General features: G+C 37.2%; 1 protein-coding gene across 13 annotated transcripts in view; it reads right to left on the bottom strand.

The window, feature by feature from the left end:
- Positions 1–26,954, bottom strand: part of LOC308189070 (lipoxygenase homology domain-containing protein 1-like) — a 200,714-nt gene that overhangs the window by 132,782 nt on the left and 40,978 nt on the right. For all 13 annotated transcript variants that reach the window (XR_013945994.1, XR_013945995.1, XR_013945996.1 and 10 more), the window contains 10 exons: positions 19,245–19,408; positions 16,514–16,600; positions 14,331–14,463; positions 10,065–10,216; positions 9,403–9,481; positions 7,084–7,159; positions 5,413–5,489; positions 5,279–5,310; positions 5,004–5,133; positions 2,611–2,714 (listed from right to left, as the gene is read on the bottom strand). Coding sequence is in view for 9 of the 13 variants with exons in the window: in XM_080578742.1 (XP_080434868.1) it covers positions 2,611–2,714; positions 5,004–5,133; positions 5,279–5,310; positions 5,413–5,489; positions 7,084–7,159; positions 9,403–9,481; positions 10,065–10,216; positions 14,331–14,463; positions 16,514–16,600; positions 19,245–19,408 (1,034 nt within the window). In the remaining 4 variants the exon portion in view is untranslated. The remainder of the gene's footprint in view (positions 1–2,610; positions 2,715–5,003; positions 5,134–5,278; positions 5,311–5,412; positions 5,490–7,083; positions 7,160–9,402; positions 9,482–10,064; positions 10,217–14,330; positions 14,464–16,513; positions 16,601–19,244; positions 19,409–26,954) is intronic.

The following is a 26,954-nucleotide window of genomic DNA, read 5'->3' as shown; positions in this document are numbered from 1 at the left end:
CAGGATGGTTCCAAATAATGTTTGTCCTCATCAGTCTATATTGATCTCACAGAAAACAGTTAAAGAAATAAGATTTATATGAAAGAGCAAAGCAACAAAAATATCCACGCTTATCTTCTGAGATTTGCAGACTGTGATCCCACTGGATGAAAGATACAATATACAGAATATGTATTTAAATATTTTATCAACTCCATCATCATTCTTATTTTTAAATAAAACTAGGATTTTAATAAATGTAAAAATTCTAATAATCTGCCCAATAATTTCAAAGACTTCTGGCTTAGAGTCATAGAACCATTCAGGTTGGAAAAGACCTCTAAGATCATCTTGTCCAACCTTTAACCTAGAACTGAAAAGTCCACCACTAAACCGTGCTACTAAGTCCTACATCTACACATTTCTTGAAGACCTTCAGGGATGGTGACTCAACCACTTCCCTGGGCAGCCTATTCCAATGCTGCACTACTCTTTCAGTAAAGAAATTTCTTCTAATATTCAACCTACCCCTCTTTGCCCCTGGTGCAACTTGAGGACATTTCCCCGCATCTTATCACTTGGTCCCCTTATCTTATCACTTGCTTACATGATCTCACAATTTTTCAAAAGTCAGAACAAATGAATTGAAAGTAGCCCTGCTGATAAGGACTTTAGGATACTGGTGGATGGAAAACTTGGCATGAGTCAGCAACACGCACTTGCAGCCCAGAAAGCCAACCATTTCCTGGGGTGAATCAAAAGAAGTGTGGCCATCAGGGCAAGGGACATGATTGTCCCCCTCTGCTCTGCCCTTGTGAGACCCTACCTGCACTACTGCATTCAGCTCTGGGGCCCCCAGCACAAGGACATGGACCTGTTGGAGAGAGTCCAGAGGAGGGCAAAAGGGATGATCAGAAGGCTGGAGCAACTCTCCTATGATGACACACTGAGAGAACTGGGGCTGTTCAGCCTAGAGAAGAGAAGGCTCCAGGGAGACCTTGTTGTGGCCTTCCAATTTTTAAAGGAGTCCTACAAAAAAGGTAGGAAGACACTCTTCCCATCAGGGAGTGTAGTGATAGGACAAGTGGTAACAGCTTTAAAACAAACAAACAAACAAAAACAAACAAACAAACAAAAAGAGGTTAGATTTAGACTAAACTTTAGGAAGAAATTCTTCACTATGAGGGTGGTGAGGCACTGGCACAGGTGGCCCAGAGAAGCTGTGGATGCCCCATCCCTGGAACTGTTCAAGGTCAGGCTGGATGGGGCTTTGGGCAACCTGATCTAGTGGGAGGTGTCCCTGCCCATGGCAGGGGGAGCATGGAACTAGGTGATCTTTAAAGAGTCTTTCCAACTCAAATCATTCTATGAATTGGTATTTTTAAGACTTCAGATAATCAAACTTTCTAGAGAAAATTTTCACTATCTTCTGAAGCTTCATACTCAGAAAAACTTGTCTATCAGACTCAATCTACTTTCAAATGTAAAGGAAAAAAAATGATGGATTTTAAAAGTGGTTGTGAGCCAGCATACCATCAAAGTGTAATTAAAAGCATATTGTAAGGTCAACTGTAAATTTTGTATTGACATTTTGCTTTACTTTAACCTATCATTATTCGAAGGACATCAAAAGAGGTTTAAAATAACATTTCTCCCATTCTTTGAGAAGAGGAACATCTTGCACAACTAAAAACAAGAAAATGGAAATCTAGATTTTCAATAGGCTGCTCAAACTCATAAAATATGTCAGCAGCAAAGCAGAAAAGAGAAAGCTTGAATTTGTGTCTAATTAATGCTCTCTTTGTAGTAAGACACTGCAAATGTGACAGACTGCAAGGATCCCCCTGTATCAGAATTACAGTAATGAACAGGAACACTAAAAAGTCCTGCAAGGAGGTCTGGCAGTTTGTCTAGCAGCTTGTCTGGCAGCCTGATGCCATTCCCACTGAGAAATCTAACTCTATTGAGAGTTCTCTATTCCCTCTAATGCTAATGCAAATCATGTAAGAAAGGAATGGGACCAGCTTTGACTATGCGATTATTCCCTAAATAAATAAAGGGAAGAACTAGAAAAAGAGAAACAGTTTCTTCCCTCATCAGTAGAAGAGTTTAATCAGAAAGAACTAAATTCTACAGCTCAGTGGCTTGCTTGCATACTGCAAGTGCTGAGAAAGAAAGGCAATAGTAAGAATATGAAGATGGAACAAACAAACCTGGAATATTTCAATTTGCTTATGACATACAGGTTATTTAGAAAAAGACAAAAAAGGAAAAATGTACATTTAAAATCAGCATTAGAACTGATACTTACACAAAAAGAGGAGATACTAGGGTATTCTACATACCTTGGCAGCATGGGACAAGCAGATATCAATTGCACCTTGGAATGGTCAGATATTCCTGTACCAAGTCATTTATGCTATGAAAAATATCCATCCAAGAATAAAAAGAAAACTGAGAAAACAAAGCCCTACATCTAAATTTGCCTATCCATTTGTAATTTCCTGGGTTCAGTTCTGCACTTCTTAGCTCCTTATCTGGCTGCATGATTATGTGTTAGATTAAAAACAACGCTATTTTTAATCGATGAAATATTATTACAAAGCAGAAATCAGTAACAGCATTTCCTACCTTTCCAGTTGCATAGCCATTAACAAGAGCAAGAGCAAGATGTGGTATCTGATGACTGCTGAATATGCATATATTTCCCCTTTTGACAATTACATCAAAAAGACCTAAGAGTTAAATGAAAAAAAATGATAGGAGTATGAAAGTATATTAATTCATACAATTCATACTTCTATTTAATTACAATCAGTGATTTATCATTTTAAATTATATTATCTCAACAGTTTGACCTCTCCAATCTGTGAATTCCCCTCCTTATTCCTTTTGGAGAGGGTATCTCGAGACAATTATCTAATTCTCTGCCTTGAGGAAAAATCGCTAAGAGCTAATGATAGGGAACAAATTTCTCTTGATCAGCACATATGTTTACAAAAAAAATCTGTAAAAAAGAATTGAAGACTACAGTATAATGAACTGGACTATAGCAGCAAATTACATAGTAAATAGCAGATCATCCAAGAAACATAAAGCTCTCATATAGGAAAGCAGAATTCATTTTCTGTATATTCATACTAGAATTTTTAATGCAAATCTTGCAGCACAGTTCATGGCTTCTAAAATTTTAAATCTGACCAATATTCTAAGCAATTGCCTCTTATAGCTACAAAATACTGATGAAAGTTAAAGTAGTGCCATTTTTATTGTTCCCAGCAGCAACAGACTATTGTTTTAAACCGATCTACCGGTACATTGTGTTGCCCTGTTTGCAAGCTGCATCTGTCTCTGGTGGACTCCTGGAGTGTCCACAACATAATATTTTCAGGGTGTCTTCAGGATTACGAGAACTATATAGCCAGAGATCATTGTGCCCATTGGGAAGACGTCAGAAGTTGTAAAACACAAATGTATATTCCAGCCCTCGGAGCAAGACAGGGATGACACATAGCTAACACAATGGGTCTCTCTGCTTTCAGATAGAGATAAAGCTTCTTGAGAAATTAAAAAACCTTGAATTAAATCATCACCTAATACAATTTGCCATCAGCATAGCGAAGGGCTTTAAATTATATTGCTTTAGATCTGCTGAAGACAAATAAACAGTTCTACCAGTAACTGAAACATGAAGTTTTCCATTAGGAAAGATAAGTACATAGCTTATGCTGGAGGACTCCAAAGCGTGCACAAAGAAGCAGTTGAAAATTTAATGAAAATTTAGACAACAGCTCCCAAGAGAGCACTTATGGACTTCTGTTGTACATGACTATCCTAGCCACTCTGTAGATTACTGTTCATTTAAGTAACATATAAATCTGAAAGAAATTGTGAGAGAAAAGTGTTGTTCTGGTGGCAGAAGACCTGCATGGTAGGTGCTTTCATTCATTTTGTACTACTGTTCTTTTTGTACTCTGAACTATAAAAATAGGAATAGTTATTCCCAGGTGACTACGTCTTTTCCTCTTATATTATGGCAACTTTATAATATTGTTCAGAAAAATCAAGCCCTTTTTTATTACTAGTTTAATTTCTAAGTTTTACTAAGTCCTTTGGGAGGCTGCAGATCATACTATTATTTTTTCTGACTTCCAGTAGTCATTGCAGATAGGAGATTTGAGTTATTCAGTGTCTGAATCACCAAATACTTTGAACTAAAGGATCCAAAATGATAACTAATAAAAATAGCTTTACTACAACAGAGTAACTAACACCCACTTGCAATGTTTGTAATATTACTGGTCTCCTATGTTATACATCTGAGTTTTCTGGTGCAGCTTTTCTGAGGTGTATTTATAGGCTACACAAAGAAGTATTTCCCTGCTGTCCATGTAGCCTTTGGTGTGTCCTGCAAAATTCTGTTCTACCACTTCCAAAAGCATGCATGTAAGGTCACTAGGAATATGTGAGAAAGGCTGAGCAACTCCACTTTCGTGAAAATTTAAAAAATAAAGTAAAAAAAGTGTGCCTAATATGATACTAGCTATAATAAGTGCTAGTAACATGGTAAGATCGAAGCTGATAAAGAAGAGGAACTGGAAGAATGACATTAAAATCAATGACAAGGATGAAACAAAACAATACACATATACATACACTCCCCATGAATAAAATATACCTAGAAAGTTGAACTTATTAGCTTGGATGGATCTAAGATTATGGCTTATGTCTGTGTTTGCCATGGCATTTTCATGGGATCACTCAAGCTACAGATGACAAGTTTCTATTTTGTAAGGGACAATGACAAGATACCATATGAGATTTTTTCATGCTTTATATGTAAACTAAACATATAATTCATGAGTTTTATAGTCATTAACACAAGTAAAAACTCTAAGGAAAAGCATTTTTTATTATAATTATTTATTCCTATTCATTACAGGAATCACTGCATGACTGCATGACAGTGAACTATGAAGTTCTTCTTTCTTGCATCATTTATGCATACATGAAATATACTTTACCATATTTGTTCTTCTTGTCACCAAGAGCATCTACTTTGCTATCTGGACTGAGGCATATGAAACCACCGGTGAGCCTATTGTAAAACTGAAGTGTACTGCCTTTCTGGAATTTCCACTTTTCAGCAGCCCACTGGTTTTGTAAACAAGCAGAAAAGAGTTATGAGAAGATGATAAACAGGAATTTGACATGCTTGAGAATAACTGACATGATTTAATTCAAAGCATAATGTGAACTGTTTAAATAAAACTAAGTAAGTTTTAAGGTAAGTCCTTACATTTTCTTCTCTCTTGAGTTCCAGCTCTTGTCCTGTATAGATAAAAAGCATGTGATTAATTTATAAAGCACCCTTATTCCATTCAGTACAGTTGTGGTGAATCTGAGTTCTCTTCCCCACCAATTTTCACCTACTTCCTGGAAATGTGCTGGCATCTGTCACGGTCAGTTCTCTAGCAATGTTGCCATCATCCTGCCCACTGTCCAGCCATCTGAAAACCAGACACCATTTCAGTAATATAACCATGACTGGTAATTCCCACAGTACTGTATACATGGCATCTGTATACTGACACTTTCTCTTGTTTTTATTAGTCTCAAGGTTAACATACTGCAATATAAAAATCCAGCTTTAGTGAAAAGACCTTGACTTTGGCAGAAGTGTTTTTTTTTGTTTGTTTGGCTGGTTTGGGAGTTGTTCACGGGGGGGTTTCTTTCTTTCTTTCTTTATGAAACATAAGTAAACACTTTCCTCAACTGAGATAAAAGAACCTAAGCGAATTATTACAAATAATAGAAGTTGTATTGATCCCAGATCAATAATGAAAGGTGCAGTGGCATAATGTTTGCTCTTCCTGTCTGCAAGAAGGTTACAACAGGATGCAAATTGTGGCATGTCCCACAGATCCCTTTATAAGGATGCAAATCCAACAGAAGCACAGCTTTCACCACATCTAAACTATGCTTTCACAATGCTATTGTACTTGCTTCACATCTTCTTATATAAGTCAAGTCTAACTTCATTTGAGTCTGAAAGATTCACACATAGCAGGAGCAAGATCATCGAGAATGGCATCAGGCTCTAAGAATAACTAGCACATACCCCATATTTTTCTGCCTGAAATGGATTTGAACTCTCCCTAAATTATGTATGAAACTAGCATTATAGATCTCTTCATAGCAGTTCATCTCATCTAGAATACAGAATCAAAATTAGGTCAGGCAAAGATGAGGTGCTCTGTCTGATAGGCAGAAAGCCCTTACTCAAACATAAATCAGCTTCACTGTGCACATCGCTCACTCTGAGCTGTCTCAGACAATTATTTATTCACTCAGAGAAGTGAGAGGAGGAAATAGAATTGAGGTGCCAGTGGCAAACTGTAGCTAGATTCATACGTGACTGGACTTTTTCATTCCTAGTATTTGCACTGATCCTTATCAGTTATAATTTTTCCATAAGGTGTTGAGAATTAATCAGGAGTAGATAAAATTGGAAATGAGCTATAGAACAGAAGACTCAGAGCAGTAGCATCTGCAGGGGAAAAATCAGGGAAGGTAGGATTGCTTCAAGTTATGATGCAACCCTGTGACAGTCTGTAAAGCAAATAAAAAGAGATGCGGTCAGATAGCTGTACCTATGATAGCCATTTCACACAATCTTCAAGTCTGATCCTGAACCTTAAGTTAGTCTCCATGCTGGTTTCAGTAAAGTAGGATCAGTCTGCCAGAGATACAGCAACCTACTCTTCTGAAAAGCCTTTTATCTCAAGACATGGAAGAATGAGTCTGCTGACACCAGGTCCAAAGTGTTGGATATGGAGGAATGTGCCAAAAAAAGTACCTTTTATATCGTTCACTAGGTGCCAAAATGGAAAGTTGCATGGCAGAAATTTTTATTGTTTTTTCTCTAGCTCAAACACACCAGAGGTTTGGGGCAGATGCAACTCAGAGAGCAGTAAAAAGAATTAGATCACTTCAGCTCACTTTTGGATAAATATGTTTGCTTTGACAGGAAGAAACTTTGACAGTTTTCAGAAGAAAGACTATGGATAATCAGAAATTTATTAAAAACCAAACACCACTGACCTGTGACAAAGAAAAGTATAATCCAGATCTGTTATAGGATCCTTGATTACAACTTTGTCCAGATACCATCCATTTCCTTTTATTAAAAAAAAAAAAGTTAATGAGAGACAAAGGTAATGAAGTCTTATTTCCTGTGGCTTTCTCTCTTCTACTGGAACTGCAAAATCTGCAGCTTCACTGGCAGGTTGCTAGAGTCATGGCTGCCCTGATGGAGAGGAAACTACATGCTCTAGGTACTGTAGAGCTTGCTGATAGGATGGCAAGACGCTAGCTCCCTACTTGACTATTGTGGCTCTGACTGCGCAACTCTTCTCATTTAGTCATAGTATAAAACTTTTTGGTTTTGCCAATCAAAATATCAACAAGATTAGATTAGATGGCAGCTTATCATGATAATACCACTTTATCTGCCTTTTAAATTTTTTAATTCTAGAGTTAGTATTAAAATATATAAGAATATTCATGGTAGGATACATACCACATTATTAATATTATTAGCAAAAAACAAACATTCCTTGAGAGTTCAAGGGTCAAATGGTGCAGTATTTTCTTAGTGGTGAAACACTGCAAAAGATAGTGTTAATCCTTTGGGATATTTCAAACATCCAGGAAATTGATAGTTTCATCATTTGACAGTTTAAATATGCCACTTCCCATTCTGTGGGGCCATACTGGCTAATGCAAAGACAAGAGAAAAAAAATGATGTTGTTGATCTCTGTTTATTGCTGTGAATCAAGCATAGCACTGCAGGTGTTCACTACAGACAACTGCTTTATCGCATACTAAAACATCAGCTTGCATTGGATTCTCTCTTGAAAGCATCTAGGAGTGGAAAGGTTTAAGAATGGCATCTATGTTAACATTATGATTTTAATGTGTAGTGAAATCTGGGTAACAAGGAAAAATAAAACCAACTAACTAAATAAACAAACAAAAACACACCCCATCTCACCCACCCCAAAAAAAGCTTCTCAATAACATCTCTGGTCTACACACTATAGGAAGCTATACACTGAGATAAGAGGGTCCACCGAAGGTAAAAGGCAAATGTAAGCTTTTTGTATGTAACCTTACATTTTCTACCGTCTGTAGAAAAAAACTGCAGGTTTTTAGACAGGTTCACAAACATAAGTGATGGTCAAGGCAACTGGACTAGAAAACTTTTCTCCCACTTCTTCAGTGCAGGTACAGAAAAAGAAACTGTCTCACCAAATTTGTTCTGAGTTTGGCACAGTGCAGCCTCAGTCTACTTGAGTTGCTAAGAGCATAGTTCAAGCGAGCCCATAACAAAAACAGTGGTGGAGTAGATCTTGAAAGTAAGGAGCTAAGAATTAAGGGCAGACTTTCACTAAAAAATTCACAGGAGGTAGCACTGGGGATACAGGAGAAAAGCAAGATCTTCATAAAATGTTTTTTCTCAAAGCTGTTTTCCTTTCCAGTCCTATGTAATCTCACGAAAAAGAACTTCTGAGAACTTCTAGGGATGACTATTCTCTTCCAGTCTCCTTATTCAAAGGGAAACCTTTATTCATTTATTGCACTCTTCATCCATTGACAGCCAGGAAAAGAGACAAAGCAAGTAAACAAAACCTCCAGCAACTCCCCATCTAGAAGTAGGGCAGGAAAGAGTACTGGAGAGAGAAATATCTTTATTGCTTTATCCTCAAAGCTATCTGAGCACTGCCTCTGATTAAAGGCATCCAGCTATGGCCACTTACAGAGGAAGGCTACAGAATATAAGTGATATTCTTTCCCTTACCAATAGAGAAAAAGTTGAGATGTTCTAGCTATATAAGTAAATAGAAGAGTGGAGCACGATTGAGCATAGAAGAGAAAACTGGGCAGAGAACTATTCTACAACTTCTTTTACATTGCCTAAACAGCTCTGCTATTTGGCTCAAATTATGTTGTTATGTTTTAAAATATTTAGGCTTAAGACTTTACAAGACAAATCTTTTGATTGCAAGCAGATTGATTTATTATCAGTAAGTCTAATGACAAGATACTGCAACCAAAGTCTCCAACTGCATCTTCAGAGTGTAACTAATAATGCCCTTCTTCATTTTTTGAGTATTTATTAAAAATGACAGAGGAGTTACAGATGGGATTCTTAACATAATGCCTGAAAGCATACTGAAAGTGAAAACAAAATATTTTAAATAAGGTAACTGTGTCATTTAAACAGTTTCATTAGAAATATTTGTCTCACTTCTGAAAAATTTTCATATATTTAATTTTAAAAATACATATTGTATTTCAGGGAAAAGATGAATAACTTCACAAGTAGTATTCAGTATCTACATAAAGAGATTTCTGACCTGATCCAAGACCATTGTGTCCTATAACAATCTTGTACAAATGTCCAAGGTGAACAGCTTCCACGGAAAAGATATCAGTCTGTAATCAAGCAACAAAACTTCAGTTAAATCTGAAATTCAAAACATTTTCCATCCATCGAATCCCAAAGACCTACTTAAATCTATAAAACTCTTCTGCCAAAGGCGCGCTTTGAAATATCAGCTAATGATAACATCAGAACAAATCAAAGACAGGTGTCCTGAATCAAAAGAAATAAACCTGATCACTTTGCTAATGGGAATAGTTCCATCAAAATGAATGTGGTCAGAAAACGAAAAGCTGCTCAAAGCTCAATTGGCTAAACAAATACAACTTGCAGAGGATTTCAACTTCAGATATGCAGATATAAAATGTAAATTTTCATTTTCTCTCCACCTATTAAATCAAATTAAAGGAATTAAATATGAAGTATTAAAGCACATGGTTTACCTATTTTATAAATGAAAATTCTAATCATCTTCCATAAGCACTGATATACCTTTAGAGAGTAATTTTGGCTTAATTGTGGAATTTTGAAGAGACGTTGGAATGTGGTAGCCATCTCTCATAATTGGATTTGCATAACCACCCACCTGAGAGAGAAAAGCCAGACAAACTTAACAGAAAATGCTCTTTCACTTACTTGTCCTTTCAAAAATTTCTTGGGTTTCTGTGATCTGAGCAACTGTCTTGATCCTGTGTCACCTTTTTCTCCATAGATAGAAATATAGACATCAGCTTCTGTTCCAGCATTCCACAGTTCTCCTGTTGTCACATGTACTTCATAGACAGTCACTGACAATAAAAGATGACAATCCTTCATATCATAAACACTATTATAGTTAGAATAACATTTAGCTGCAAATGTGCCTGTAGAGTCCAAATACATTCATGTCAAGAGCAGTTGACATAAGTATAAATATATAATATATATTTTAAATATAAAATCTTAAAACTCCTATTCAATATTAAGTAAGATAATGTGGAATGGGAATGCAAAGAGAACTGAACTTTAAATGCACAGCAGTATGCCTTTGTCCCGCAGCAGCATCTGAAAACATCATTAAGCTGAAAAGTAAATAACAGAAGTCCAAGATTAGGCTCAATGTAAGTAGCGAGACCAAAACTACAGCAAGCAATGGAGTCCATCAACATTTTGAATGCACTAGTTAACCAAACAAGCAAAAATCCATCACAGTAATTTTATTTTTCTAGGACCTCAGAATTCAGAAATCTGCATTGTTTTAATATTCTACCGCTTCACGAAATACATTAGTATCAACTTCCTCTGTCACATACAAAAATACAAAATAACACTTGAGTCAAAATCCATGAAACTGAAGTAAAGACTATGGTATATTAAACATATGTATCAATAGAAAAATGTGGTTTTTAGAATGCAGATGTTAGAACCCTAGAAAAATCAGAATTAAGATAAAAGTATACAATTATAATCGTCAGCAGAAACTTGGCAAAGGTACGGATTATTTTAATGTGCACACACATAGCTCTACAATATAGTGTTAGCTTGCTTCTATCATCAGGACTAGCTCGTTCAGAAATGCTCACTGGCTGCCTCTACACTCCACTGGAGTATTGTACTACAGATAAGCCTAGACTAGAGACTCAGAAAAACTAAATAAATAAACAAATACGTAAATTAATAAATAAATAAATAAAGCAATTTTCACAATTTTTGACACCTCTAAATTTTCACAATTTGTTGATACCTTTACCTCTCATAAGACTAGGGGTCATCACACGATTTATAACTCTTATAGTTTTTATCCTAAAACATAGTGACTCATCTTTCCTTCAGATATTCCACAGAATACTGTGCAGAAAAAAATTAAGGGAATGAATTGTATTCTTTACACCTATTTTTCTCTATAAGTGTAAAACATTACATTTGTAAACACAGCATTCTGAAATTAGAAAATATCAGAATTATTTTCAAAATTTAGTTCTTTCCCCTATGCCTGTGAATTAGCAGAGCCAGAACAAGAGCCAGAACACACAACTTTTTACAGATCACCTATCAGCATTTGGACAAAAAACAGCCACATTTAAGTCACAGGGACTTTAGATGGTCTTTAACAGCAGTCATGTACTGTTATATTTTGTTTTGTTTTCCAAAGTAAACCTGCCTTAATACTCAAAATAGTTTTCATTTAACAACTGCCTGTTAATACTGTCTTTTATCCACGTCATTCACCATGTCACCACCTGATCTATTTCCTTCCCCACTTCTTTTTTCTTTACAGCACCCACATGAACAGGTTCCCCATTTTATGTAGAGGCAGGCAAGAGAATTCAATTCTCCAGACCAACAGTCCTCTTTAGTGCTACAACTCCCTCCTTCATTGACTGTCCACTTTCCAGTTCCTGCAACAAGAAAAGCAGAGGTTCCCAGTAACCAAACACTGTGTAACTCTGATTTATCCCCAGCAAATAGTTCATTATCATATCATCAAAAATTGTGTCACAAGACATGAGAAGAAGGGAACAAGAGTAAAATGGCTGAGGATAAAAAGTCAAACAACTGGTGCTCAGTCCCTCAGAATTAGAGCTATGGAGTCACTATGTTATAGTTCTGAACAGCTTAATTCAGACATATTTTTTTTCTTTGAATGCAAAAGTCTGTTAAATCAGAAAGTGTTTCAGCCTCTTTTTATTCAGAAATTGGTTTTAAAGTGCCTCTCATCATCCCTCTTTCAGACTGAATCCAGACCTCTCCACTTGTTCTGTTATCAAACTATCTTCTCTGAAGTTAAAAGCTATGTTCTCTTTCTCTGTCTCATGCAGAAATATAATAATGGCAAAAAGACACAGTCTTTCAATTACTAACTTAGAGATGAAACTCCCTTCTCCAAAGCCTTCAGCATGACCCCTCTTATACTGAGGTTAGCAGAAATACAGTTCTTTTCTTCTTTTCCTATGTGAGAGAAATTGTTAACTACAAAATGCAGATTGAGAGGATGTTTTAAGTGTGCTGTTGTGCTTTATAAAGCATCAAGATTACTTGATAATAAAAGTCTTTCATTATATCTTTATTTCAGAAACAAAAGAACAGCCTACTCGGAAAGAAAAGCCTGAAAGTTGGAAGGTGGGAAAGGTCAAGGTCCCAGAATATTATGTAAGGGAACACTGGGAAAGAACAGATACTTCATGTAGGGGAGCTGAGTATATTCAATTTAACAACCCATTAATGCTTATTAATTAACATTTATTTTAAAGTGTGGGGTTTTTTTTTAATTTTATTTTGTTTTTACTGTAGTGCTTGTATGTCCCCCTACACTAATAATACCAAAGTCTCCCAAAGAGATCTAACCTATGAGGATGCAGGCTGAATGCATATGAGGCTTTTCGTGCCCTTAAGGGTATGAAGATAAAAATCACTCAGGATCACAAATCATTGTGGTTAGGGCTGGCCAGGCCCTCTTTACAGTATTTAATGAGCCATTTACAGCTGCTAACTAGATCATTGGAGGAAACATTTCCTGCTATTCTTCTTCTCTTAAAGACATATTAATGAGGCACAAGACTTTTTTATGCTTTTCTTTCCAGGTTCTTAACCTCAGTGCTAAACCATCATAGGCGTAAATACAGCTCCAAGCCACCAAGCTCTTTCCTACTAGAGTTACTGTCCTATGGTAAGTTTTCCCACATTCATGTGCCATTTTCTCAACTTCCAACCCTCAATTCATTTATATCCTCCTCCTGTAGCCTGTAGCCCAACAGTGATGGCTGTTACCGTTTCAATTTTTGATGGTCAACCAAAGGTGCCATAATAACCACTAAGCACTGATATAGTTTTAAACGTCCTGAAAAGAGGTGTTTGTAGTTTTTTGAGAACTCTGAAGGGAAGTTTCTCTCATGAATTAGTCTTGTTCTCTACAGTTGATCTGTTCTTTTGGTAAGGGAGGAGAGGAGGGCCTGGAACATGTCCCAGGAGGATCTTTCTCAAATGAAAGCTTCAGCACAAGTAATACTGATGGTGTTATGATTTTCCCCCTCTACCTTCACACCCTGAAGGATGGGAATCTTCCCCAGCACTCCTGTTTCATCACCCACATCTCTCATAGGGTACACTGACCTTGCTCTGCCTTTGTACTTTTTCTTAGGCTAGGAAAGAGCAAGGACAAATGGAGGAAAAGAAAGAGCAAGTGCAGACTTCTTTGACTTCCTTCCCATCACTGAAGGAGAGAGACCATGTAGAAACAACAACCCAAATGGATTAGTGTGGTAGAGCAGAGACTTAAAGCAGTGAAACAGCAGCAACATCTAATAATTTTGGTATTGTTTGGCATCAATGACCTTTAGAATCACAATATAATTATAGTAGTATTTATATTATATCAGTGATAGAGCTTTTAACACTTAGAACCTTTTGAAATATTGTTAGGTTTTGTTCCAAACCCAGAAATTAGAAGTATTCTGCAAACCTGTCTCAGCCACCTACAAGAAACTAAAGTAGCAGCAATAGACATAGTAGAGCTATGTAGAGTACTTCAGTAACTGAAAGTCGAGTTTTTGATTTGACTCATGTGATGTCTTCACGGTAGTTGTGTGTTGCTTTTGTGTTCTGGCTCTTTTATAAATAAAAATATAAGCCAATATCTGTGAGGTGTCTTTAATATTGTCTCTATTTTAAAGCAAACACAGATGCTGAAAATATTATAAAATCAGGAGGATATCATTGAAGTACCTGTGAAACTCAAAGCATGAAAAACCCTGCCATCTCCTCACTAGTGATTCTTAACCTTTTACCTGTGTCCAATAACCACAGGAAAACAGCATGGAAAGTGTGTTGTGGCTGCCAAAATGTGATAGAGAGCCTGATGAAAAACAATGAACTCTATCAACATCTGGTTGTGACTTGACTTAGCCAATGTGACATTATGCTTACCTGGAAGAACAGGCTGACCCTGACAGAAAACAGGAAGCTCCATGGATGTTTCCCCATTAGCTTGGTCCCAGGCCAGCCATCGATGTGCAGGGAAAGAAAACTGCTCCCCCGAGAAAAGGTTCAGCAACTGCACCTAATGCAGCACCAAGAATTGCAATTTAAGTTACTAATCTGTGTCTGAACAGAACAGAACTTGACATCTGTAGGATGCTGTTGAAACTTGTGCAGGTAGAACTCCGTGGCATGATCACAAAACCATGGGCTTGAGCCACATCTGCTCCCTGGATACAACTGTCCCCAACCTGACTTTTCAGTCTATCAGATTCAGGAGCTCAGGGCAGAGTAACTAAAGCATAGACGAGAAAAAGGGTTTATCAGCTCAGGTACAGTTCTGCAAAATACAGCCATGCAGCTGGTATATCCACATAGGCTGTCACCAGGTAACCTGGCTTACCAAATAGGTAACTTCTCACTGGGAAGCTTGGTAATGCTTGCAAATCTATTCCTTTAATTTTTTTTTATTACTACAAAATATTCACATCCATATTAAAGAAATGGGTTTTGATTCTTCAGCACTGCTTGTGATGTAAATAAACTTTGAAAGTGCTAGCAACACCAGTCTGCCCCGCACAATTTTCTTCCATACCCAACTTCTGGTATATAGCAGTAAAAGGACCATATGGACACCAGCTGAAGGAGCTCCAGTTATTATGTACTTCAAAATATTCCATAGTAAGCATCTCAGAGACTACTATACATTAGAATAGTCCCTGATTATGCTAATTTATATCAGTAGCTACACTAGATTTTGGACTAGTAGAGAGAAGCAAAGATATTTCTACCTGTAATTTCACTCCTGCTCATTGCTGTGCAGAATCTAATCTCCTTAATTAGGAGATTTATCCTTTAATCTTAATTGAATAAATTCAGAATTATTGGAAACATTTTCATCACTTTTACTGCTTTAATACTGAACTTTAAAGAAAGAAATTCATCTTGTCTGAAAAACCTGGCACACCTCAGCCTGCCAACATCTGCTGAGAGATCTTGTACGGGAACTGGGAGTTAGAGAAGCAGTACCTTTGTGGACATTTGCAGTCCTGAAACTATCTCAGTACAGAGACAGTCACAGAAACCATGGAATATTGAGCGAGGAGTAGCATGCCTAACTGTTATAAAAGCTTTGCAGTTATAGAGCATTGTCTCTTAAATCAGTCATTTTAAATGGGTGTGTCATACAATTATATATATATCTCTATATACTACCCAGACCATACTCTGTCTTCTTATTGAGTCTCAGCCCCAAATGAAAACAACTAGTTAAAGCATTGAACAACCAAAGAGTTCAAACATTCATCAGCGAATATTTAACATGAGTGGGCACTTTTCAATAGATAGATCAAAATTTACCCTAAAGTATGCTTATAATGGTGAGTTCAGCAAAAGCTTCTAAAGCCCTTTATAAACTGCTTTTTGCTAACTAAAGGACAAGAAACTCTGGCACAAAGAGGGAAGTATTTCAGGCATGCATAGTTTATCATTGGCACACATAGTACCTCACTAGCACTAAGGATAAAAGCCAGATATTTTCATTTCCAGTCCAAAAACCTATCCACTAGGTGTTACAACCAAAGCTAAAAACAGAACTAGCTGATTTGCTTCACTTTATATTTGCTTTACCTTCACTGAGATTTTTTATTAAGTGAGGAGAGAAGAGAATGTTAGTCTTTTTTTTTTTTCCTCAAAGACACAGAATTAGAAACATTTGCAATCTAGCTCTGATGCTGTGCATAAGATCACAGTCAGTCACAGATCTGAGGACAATTCGGCTAGACCAAGTTTAATGACTTGGGTTTCAACAAACTCTAGACACCCTTTGTAGCATACAAAGGCTGCAGAAGACTCAGACTACAGCAGCACACTTAAGCAGCTTTCCTTACTGCCTAGCAATGAATTTTTAAAGAAATGTACAGTTCTCACTACACTGTAAACAAGCAGTGAAGATAGATGTCATCCTAAGTCACCTCTCACTCTTCACAAAAAAGACTCCATCATGAATAATCTCATAAACAAAGCTACAAGTATTTGATGAGGTGAACATACATATCCTGAGGATTTTTTCTGACTCATATTGTCATAGTGACTACTTTTGGAGAGACAAAATTCCTTCTCATTGCTTTTACCTCTTCACAGTGCCAGGCAGGAGAATTTCCTGAATTTGTATGTCCTACGCGTATTTTGTAGAGATTTCCTATGTTACCAGTATGAACCTGTAGAAGGAACACAACCGATGAAGCACACAACATTTCTTACAAGAAAGGCATGTAACAGAAGTTCATTTAGTTTATATGAATAAAATATTCTGATATTTAAACGGGTGATTCCAAAATATTTTGCTCCGGACCATCATCAGAAGCTTGGCTCTTTCTTTTAAAGACAACCCCTATGGCAAACCATGTGGCCTGCCAACCCTGTCTAAATGACTCAAGATGCCCTTGTAGCTATTCTTTTCCTCACTCAATACTGGCCTCAGTGAGAGATGAATACAGACTATAGGTATCACTAAAAAAAAAAAAAAAAAAAAGCCTCTTGACCTGTCTCATGTCTCAGTTTAGTATCTATGCTACTGACCTGCTATAAAATGATTTCTGCCTCTCAAGCACCTCCCACATACCTCTGAGTTTCTCCCTGCACCTCCAGGAGGGTATGCCTTATGATTTTGGAAGCAATTGTGGTCAGCTTTGATATTTATTTTTACAAATCATTTCAATTAAATCAACTTAAAAAGCTGTATTTGAAAGATCAGCTTTTGTGCAGGCTGGATGAGCGTATACAGTACAGATAACAGGGTGCTGAGGGAATCACTTTGTGTGAAGGTTATTTAAACAACTAGTTATGAACTTAAGTATATAAATAGAAAGCTTATCTTTAAGGCACTGGAAACATATGGTGAGCACTTCACCTCCTTGCAGTATCATTATTTTCTTATGATGTAGCCTGGAATCACTGTTCTTCTATCGCTTTCTACAGAATTGATTTTCATGATTTCATTTACAGAGTAGAGATGGGTGTGAACTGAATTCCCTATATTGTGAACTTTCCTGAAAGCAGTGTTATAAACAATAAAGAGGCAGAGTAGAGACGACAGACCTGAATTAACTTAGATCTAGCACAAAATGCAAGCAGAGAGGCTTGACTGTTTCTATACATTTTAGAAGGACCTTGGAGTACTGGTTGATAGTCGGCTGAATATGAGCCAGCAGTGTGCTCAGGTGGCCAAGAAGGCCAACAGCATCCTGCCTTGCATAAGAAACAGCGTGGCCAGCAGGGCTAGGGAAGTGATTGTCCCCCTGTACTCGGCTCTGGTGAGGCCACACTTCAAGTACTGTGTTCACTTTTGGGCCCCTCGCTACAAGAAGGACATGGAGGTGCTCGAGTGAGTCCAGAGAAGGACAACGAAGCTGGTGAGGGGTCTGGAGAACAAGTCTTACGAGAAGTGGCTGAGGGAGCTGGGATTGTTCAGCCTGGAGAAGAGGAGGCTCAGGGGCAACCTTATCGCTCTCTATAGGTACCTTAAAGGAAGCTGTAGCGAGGTAGGGGTTGGTCTATTCTCCCACGTGCCTGGTGACAGGACGAGGGGGAATGGGCTAAAGTTGCACCAGGGGAGGTTTAGGAAGAACTTCTTTATGGAAAGGGTTGTTAGGCATTGGAATAGGCTGCCCAGGGAAGTGGTTGAGTCACCATCCCTGGAGGTCTTTAAAAGACGTTTAGATTTAGAGCTTAGTGATATGGTTTAGTGTAGGACTTGTTAGTGTTAGGTCAGAGGTTGGACTAGATGATCTTGGAGGTCTCTTCCAACCTAGATGATTCTGTGATTCTGTGATTCTGTGAGTATGCACTCCTTAATTGCATTTGGTGCTATGGATTCTCACCTACAAGGGGAATCCTGGTGTCCAAACCAGAGATTGTCTTCATATTTTGCAGTTAAGAGTCATTGGAGGTTAAATTAATGATGATAAAGCGAGCATGAAACACAGCTAAAAATCTCTTTCATGAAAAGATTATTTTTACCCTGGTTACCTATTTTATCTACTCATTTCAATTTTATATCTGTTTTTTGATATCACAGATAAGAGAAAAGCATACTAGCAGAGGTGCTGGATTCTCCTGAGAAACTCCCATCAGGCTGATGAGACCTAAGAACAGTATTTCCTACATCCCAGATAGCTGTGAGACTATTGTGGAAAAGGTGAGCTCCTCATCAATGCTACCATACTTCTTCTCAGACGGGTACTTGCTACCATGGATGTTTATAATGGAAATACCTATTTGCTATATGGCCCTACAGCAAACACCTGCTAGAGAGATCCACTGACTATCCCACCTATACACTCAAGCTATGCAGTTCTTGATAAGTTCAGGCTTACTGGAATCATCACAGAACAAGACCAACAGAGGAGAAACTTATTTGTGCAACTGCAAGGAGAAGCAGCTTCAGACAGATTCTATTAGAGTTGTCAAAAACTGCTATTAATTGAAATAAGGCAGCAGGGATTTAACAAAGTTAAAAATTTATTCCATCCCCTAATTCTCCACTTGTTGCTTCATTTTTAATATTTTTGCTCCATTTCAAATTTAAAAACTATACAAGTACCTGTTGTCCTCTTCCTGGTATTTTCTTGGGCACTGTATAAAGTTCTCCTTAAACAGACAAGAAATACATTGCAGCAAACTGGATTTTGGATGGCTGAGGGGGAAAAGATACTAAATTTATTTGTCCATTTATGTGCTGCTTCTTGTTTTAAGATATGTGTGCTATGCAAAAACTGCCTGTCTTTCCATCATATAGATTTTGAAATTTCATGTAATCTGGCGGGACACAAGAAGGCAACACAATGAATATATATTACTTACTGTGAAGATGTCTTCATTGCCTCTCTGAAATAATTTTCCCTCCTCTCCATCAAGAAAAATAGGCCCTGAATTGCTGTGATCCCCATACAATGTAATATAAACCTTTGAACTTGTTTCTGCAGATGGCATATCACTGGTGAGGACTGACACCTTCCATTTCCTAGCTATCAAAAGATAAAAAGACTTTCTGAATTACTTAAACTCAAGATTCCTAAGCAAAATGTATTTCAGCAATCAGAATTCTAAATAATATCATGTCAACGAATATAAAAATACATATTTCACAAAAATACAGCAAATATTGACTTTGGTAAGTTATGCAAGTGAAAACCAAGAAACGTCAGGTTACATTCACATCCTTTAGAGTATGCATATGCCATATGACAAACTTAAATTGCATGACTGCAAATCAATTTTCAAACACAGTATTTGAAATATTGTACTAAAATATATGAAATGGGGCTTTCTGTTTTTTTAGGGTGTGTCTGCCCAATGCAGTGCTGTGTAATGACATCCCTGCAGGCTCTCAACAAGCTACCTCTGGAATCACAAACTCATCACTCTGAATGTTAGGGTCTCTTAAAGCTAATTAGCTCTCCTGAAAGGTTCAGCACTGAATGTACCTTTAAGAATGGATCTGTATGTCTACAAAGCTATGCTGGGCTTCACAGATGTAACAGCTCAGTCAAAATCCACGAAGGGATTGCCATGTACATGCATTGCAGTGTTGTCATTATACCCTAAGTTATTAATAGTCTTTTTATGAAAATTCATTTTTATCAAGACCAAGTATATGTATTTAGGCTTTGGCTCAGTGGAGGCTGAATATCAGTGGCAGGGAATTAAGGGAAATGGTATCATTGAGGGATGGCTGATAACTATGGCCTGTTTCATTTTAACAGGGATATTACGAAGGAATGCTAAGAAAACACCTTCACACCCAATATAGCTGGTGCCCATCTCAAATGATAAACATTTTAAGCACCTCCCAAGCTTGCTAAAATTGTTTTGCACCACTGATTAATGTAGCAGTTTCTCATAAGAGAATTTCTTTTAAAATACAGCAGCAGTATTTAAGGGCTTTACTGACTACAGAAGCCCCCTAATGTCTAATGCCTCTACACAATTTACTGATGTTTCTAACTTTTACTTCCATAACAGAATCCTTGATCCTGTCTGTTCTGGCTAAAACACTGGAAAATAAGATAGTAAGGGTATGATATGATGAATTTTGTTTTTCTAAACTGAGATGCCTAAAATAGATCTATGTGTCTTAAACTCCAGGCAATACAAAATCCTACAGTTCTGTTGAAAGATTCAGTGAAACCACTTTTGTTTTGAGTATCACCCAGTATTTTCAGTTCTAGCAATGCACATTTTCTTAAAGGATTTAATGGTCATTGATCATGATACATGCATAGAGTCAAGGTGCAGCAGAATATCATTTGAGGACCAGTGAAACCACTACTTTGAGGAATTTGCATTTAGTTTTCTGTGGCATTCTGGAAAAAATAAGAATTAGTATTTTTAGAAGTACAGGATTAGTATTTTTACTTGCTCATGTTTAGCCATGTCTAAAAGGAAAGGTGGTTAAGAAATAGATAGATCAGGCTGACCTAGGCTTGGTGCATGTCAATATATTTCTCTCTGGGAAGTAAACGAGTTGAGAATCTATGTCCTCCATACCACTTAGCAGATATATTTGAATTATTAATATTGTTTTTGATAAAAGGCAGAAAACAAGGCCCAGTAATGGTACATTATCAAATCCTAACATATTACTGGGGCCTGGTGGTAGAATCTACAAGTCCTGCTTGTAGTCAAGCTCTTGCTATAAACATTTTGCTTCTGTGTGGCCACTGTGCTCTGTGCATAAAGCACACATTTCTTGGGAATTGCCATGGTGTAGAATTAGTAACCATTAAAACTGATATTGTCCTCCAGATTTTGAGTGGAGAGACAGAGAGCCTTAACATGGTGCTTGGTTCATCTTTGAGGACAATACTCAAGCCCTCGAATTGTAACTGGGTGAATCTCTTTTAAAACGGTATCAGAATTAGTTTTCTTACTCCAGAAGTTTACAACTGCTACAAATCTTTCCACATATCTGAGCTGTTGCTGACATAGATACATGCACTGGTATCAGTTGCACAAACTGAGAGAGCAGTTTTCTGAAAAATACCGTGAATATGCAGCTATTATCCTTACACTTCCTAAATAATTACATTGTCATTATTAAATAATAAACTGCCAAACAGCTATTCCTATCATTAGGTTAAACTTCATCTTCATGAGAGTTGTCATAGCTTTAACACATTAAATTGAAAAAATAGGAAGTACTAACTGCTAGACCTGAGGAAAAGAAGCAATTGACAGAATCACATTTTCCAGCAACAGAGCTGTGTGACACTACTTAAAAGTTGCTGCAATCTGCTTTGTCCACAGCTGAATTTAGCTCACTGTTTCTATTACAAAGGCAGTTCTTTACCCAACTTTCTGTGAAACATGGCTGATGATGGGTGACCGTATAACCCTCCATGTTAATCTAAGTTATAAATGACAAACTTGGATAAGTGTACGACATCTAAGTCATTCTATGCAGGTGTACCTAATGTAAGAAGAACTGCATAGGTTTGTATAAAGCTGCTGAAGATACATCCTGAAAAACTGATAAGGAAAATGACCTGTGAAATCCCATATCAGCAAACAAGATAATGGAGAAAAACAAGTATCCCTTGGTCCACTACATAATGTCTGGAGGAAAAAGTTGGCAAGTCAGTCTTACTAAACATGAAGAAAAGATGGTTCGTGGATTGGAGTCCAAACAGAAAAAAAGATGACATAGAAAAAAAATATTATCAGGTCCAAAACAAAAGAAACAACAGCAACAAAAACAGCAAACAAGCAAACAAACAAACAGAAGAATACATTGATTGCTAAAGCAAATTTACAATTTTTTTGAGTATCTTTATGAAAAAGGTACATTCAACAGCTGTTATTAATATTAAAACAAACACTACTGCTAAAATTGCCACTTGAATGAATAAATACCTCTAAAATGCTGAAGAAGATGGTCAACTAGAGGGAAGTGGAGTTCTTTGAAATTCTAAAATGGAAGTCACAGAATCACAGAATCATCTAGGTTGGAAGAGATCTCCAAGATCATCTAGTCCAACCTCTGACCTAACACTAACAAGTCCTACACTAAACCATATCACTAAGCTCTACATCTAAACGTCTTTTAAAGACCTCCAGGGATGATGACTCAACCACCTCCCTGGGCAGCCTATTCCAATGCCTAACAACCCTTTCGATAAAGAAGTTCTTCCTAATATCCAACCTAAACCTCCCCGGGCGCAACTTTAGCCCATTCCCCCTTGTCCTGTCACCAGACACGTGGGAGAATAGACCAACCCCTACCTCGCTACAGCTTCCTTTAAGGTACCTGTAGAGTACAATAAGGTCGCCCCTGAGCCTCCTCTTCTCCAGGCTAAACAATCCCAGCTCCCTCAGCCACTTCTCGTAAGACTTGTTCTCCAGACCCCTCACCAGCTTCGTTGTCCTTCTCTGGACTCACTCGAGCACCTCCATGTCCTTCTTGTAGCGAGGGGCCCAAAAGTGAACACAGTACTCGAGGTGTGGCCTCACCAAAGCCGAGTACAGGGGGACAATCACTTCCCTAGCCCTGCTGGCTACACTGCTTCTTATGCAAGGCAGGATGCTCTTGGCCTTCTTGGCCACCTGAGCACACTGCTGGCTCATATTCAGCCGACTATCAACCAATACTCCCAGGTCCTTCTCTGCCAGGCAGCTTTCTAACCACTCATCTCCCAGCCTGTAGTGCTGCTTGGGGTTGTTGCGTCCCAGGTGCAGGACCCGGCACTTGGCCTTGCTGAACTTCATACAGATGGCCTCAGCCCATCGGTTCAGCCTATAAAGATCCTCCTGCAGAGCCTTCCTACCCTCGAGCAGATCGACACACTCACCTAACTTGGCTTCGTCTGCAAAGTTACTGAGGGTGCACTCTATCCCTTCATCCAGATCATTGATAAAGATATTAAAGAGAACTGGCCCCAGTACTGAGCCCTGGGGGACTCCACTAGTGACCAGCCTCCAACTGGATTTAACTCCATTCACCATGACTCTTTGGGCCTGGCTACCCAGACAGTTTCTAACCCAACGAAGTGTACGCCAGTCTAAGCCAAGAGCAGCCAGTTTCAAAGGTAAACAAGGTAATAAAATCAACTGGTTACTCGTGAGGAAGGATTTGATATCATGGAATGTACTCATGCTCCTGTTGCCAGAGAGACTATGGATGTACCATAATGGCTGACATAGGTGGTAAAAAGTATTCAGACCAAGAAATAAGGAGTAAATATATTGCAACTTGTACATTCTGCACAGGCAGTTTCAATGCACATGAAGTAGAATATCTATCTGATAAATGTAGAAAAAGCAATGATTAGAGGATGTTGAACAGTAAAATGAACAAAAGCTGTAATACTGATGAGGTCAGTAATCTAGGTATGCAGTTATTGTTAGCATAAAACAGAGATCTGCATATTCAGAGGTAACAGTAAAATTATGAAAAAGCAATCACACTTGGAGCATGGATCCCAAAAGATAAGTTAGGCATGCAGCCTTCAGGAAAGCTACAAGTGTACACATGGATAATGCAAAACGAAACAGAATCTGTTTGGATTACATTTACTTTGGAGTAGAATAGTTGAAAGATAGACAATGTAAGTCAGAACCAAGAAGTGTACCATAATGAGACTGTCTAACTTGTGAAGGAAGGAGAATAAATCCTACTAGGTGGTAGAAAGAAGTTATTTCTAAATATCAGAATCTGTACATTTCTTCCTGAAATAATTGCTAGAGGAAAATACAATTTTTAATTAGATTTGATGAGCAGTGAATACCCTTTAGAAAGAGATTTACAAAATACCCCTGAATAAGCAATCATAAACTGATTCATTTTAAATTAAGGTAGGACAAAAAAAATATCTTAAATGAAGCCTTTGATCAAAACCAGCAAATTTCCAAAAGTAAAGGAACAGGTTAATGAAGTCAAATGAAGTCAAAAAGTGAGATGTAAAAAAGGAAAATAAAACAAAATTATAAAAATATTGTTTGACCATATACATTGAAAGAGAATAAGCAAAGAAAAGGCTATGTGCACCATGTGTTGAATTTGAAAACCCAAGCCGCTTTGAGTGCCACCATCCAGCCAACTTCTTATCCTCCGAGTGATACATCCATCAAATCCACCTCTCTCCAATTTAGAGACGATGATGTTGTGTGGGACATAATAATTCATCTTTTTAGACAAGGAAATTACAATAGATGAACACTACCTTAGCATTTTATGAGAAATTAGTAGTTTAAATGGAAAATTAGATTAGTGCTGGACTGCAAAGAAACAAAATAACTACCTAAATGGGAAATTATAAGTTTGTGTTGACATAAGAGCTATTAATTTATAAGAATAGTAGTAAATTGTTCGTGAATTTGTGTTGGGATTGATCTGGATTTCCTAATTTTGTCAATATACTCCATAACATAGGTTCTGTACCATGGTTAATAAGAGTTATCAAAGCATAAAAGGATCAGAAATTCCAGAGTAGTGTAAAAAGAGCAATACAAAACAGCATAAAATGCAAGGAAATGTATTTTTAAAATACTACCAAAACATAATGCTACAAACAGTGAATTTATCATTCAAAAGAGAGAGAGAGAGAGAGCAATTCACTAATATGATGCAACAATGTGACTGTAAGATGCACCAAGAGAAAGATTTCTAATTAGAGAAATGTTACTGTCAGTGTCCAAGAGTTCAGAAAGAGAATCTTTCACATGCTGCAATAAGTTCTGGCAACCATATTCAAAAACAAATTAATTGAAGCTAGAATAGGTCCTGAAAAAGACAACCATTATGATTAAAGGAAATGAAGACAATGCCTTATGTGGAAAAAAAAGTGAGAGAATATCTGATTTTGTCAAAAGATACCAGGAGGAGGAAAAGACATATCTAATTTAATGATGCTGATGGATTTGGTACACATGAATGTAAACTAACTACGACTAGATTTTGGATAGAAATTGGAAAACAGTTAAGACGGATATCAGCAAAAGGACCCAAACTCTAGAACACCCCTCCAATGGAAATGACAATGACTATAGCTGATAAGTTTTAACACGAGACTTAGTCCTTAAATGTTGTACATTATTTATATGATTTTATATTACATTATTACATGATTCTGTGTGGGGACTTTTTGTTTGTTTGTTTGTTTTTCTAGTAGAGACACAAACTAGATAAACTGAAATTCTCTTCATGAGACTATAGTCTACATGTTATGTTGGCTATTTCTTTTTTTTAACAATAGCAAAACAAAAATTTAATTCCTTCCAGAAGAATAGCATAATTTATATAAAGCCTTTAAATGCCTACTGAATTTTCTCCTGTTCTGTTCTTTACACATTATTTGATAGGCTTGTCACTTCCAAGTATATTTTACCCTGGCTCATTCAGAAAGACTTTGTATGCCTTTTGCAGCTAATTTACAGAATTAAGCTATATATAAGAAGTTTATATTACTCTTCATGGTGTTTTTCCCGCTGTCAATCAACATGTTCCTCTAGTCAACAGTTTTTGAGGGTCTCTCTTCAGTCTTTTCCAATCTTACCTAATAAAAGCAATTTTATTTTCTTTGTGTATCTCAGCCACTTAATATTCTGTATCCTCCCTAAACCATTAATAAATATATAAACTCTGTGACAGCATTGAACATCTGACTGTCAACCTTTTGTCCTGCTCTGAGCTGACTATTTTATTCCTTCTCTTCCTGTTAACATTCTGAAATCAGGAGTCCTTCATTGAATACAACAATCATTTCAGTGCTTGCTGTGGTCTCTGTTAATTGTAACCTAAGGCTATACCACACCTCTCACCTTTTGAGTACTCAGTTTGATCAGTAACACTACAATAAACATCTGATTAAAGGCTCTTGAATGTCTGAATAAATTAAGGTGTTGAGAATGCAGCACAGGATGCTATGAATCCAACAGAAAGACTGCAAGTGATGGAGTAATGTATATAACAACTGCCAGTTTAACCTTTCAGCATTATTCATGGCATAGAAACTTTGTATGCAGAATGCTATATGGCATTTAATTGGATTCTAATTATTTTAAGCTTCATTTTCAAACCATAGGTTTTATTTCTATTTTATTTTACCATAGGTAAAAGGATGAAAAAATATCCTTGAGACTCTTCATTTGGAGCAGTTCTAAAACATGCCAAAAAAGATGCCCAAAAATGTGAAGATGGGAGTAAGAAAATCATAAATAAGACCAGTGTAGTCAGATAAACACACAGCTATTTGGCATGCATTTTATTAGTAAATATCACAACATTGCTTTAGGTTTTTTATGTTGGTTTATTACATAGAATATAACACTGCTTCAAACAACAGAAACTTATCAGTTATTTACAAGGAAACATGGTTAACACTAGACTCCTAAAAGGAATTGGAGAGCTTCTAGGTTTCCTACCCATACTGCAAATCCCTTTTGCTCCAGGTCCTGTTTCTACTTCTCTTATATGTGCCTTGTTCACCAGAGGGAGACAATCAAGGCCCATGGGCCAAAAGGGGTTTGTGTCAGGCTTTAATTAAGTCCCCAGTCTGGATAACTAAATGACCATGG

The sequence above is a fragment of the Anser brachyrhynchus genome (assembly GCF_964034855.1).
Source record: "Anser brachyrhynchus genome assembly, chromosome: 2".
Taxonomy (NCBI): Eukaryota; Metazoa; Chordata; class Aves; order Anseriformes; family Anatidae; genus Anser; species Anser brachyrhynchus.
This window is presented reverse-complemented; position numbering and strand designations above follow the sequence as displayed.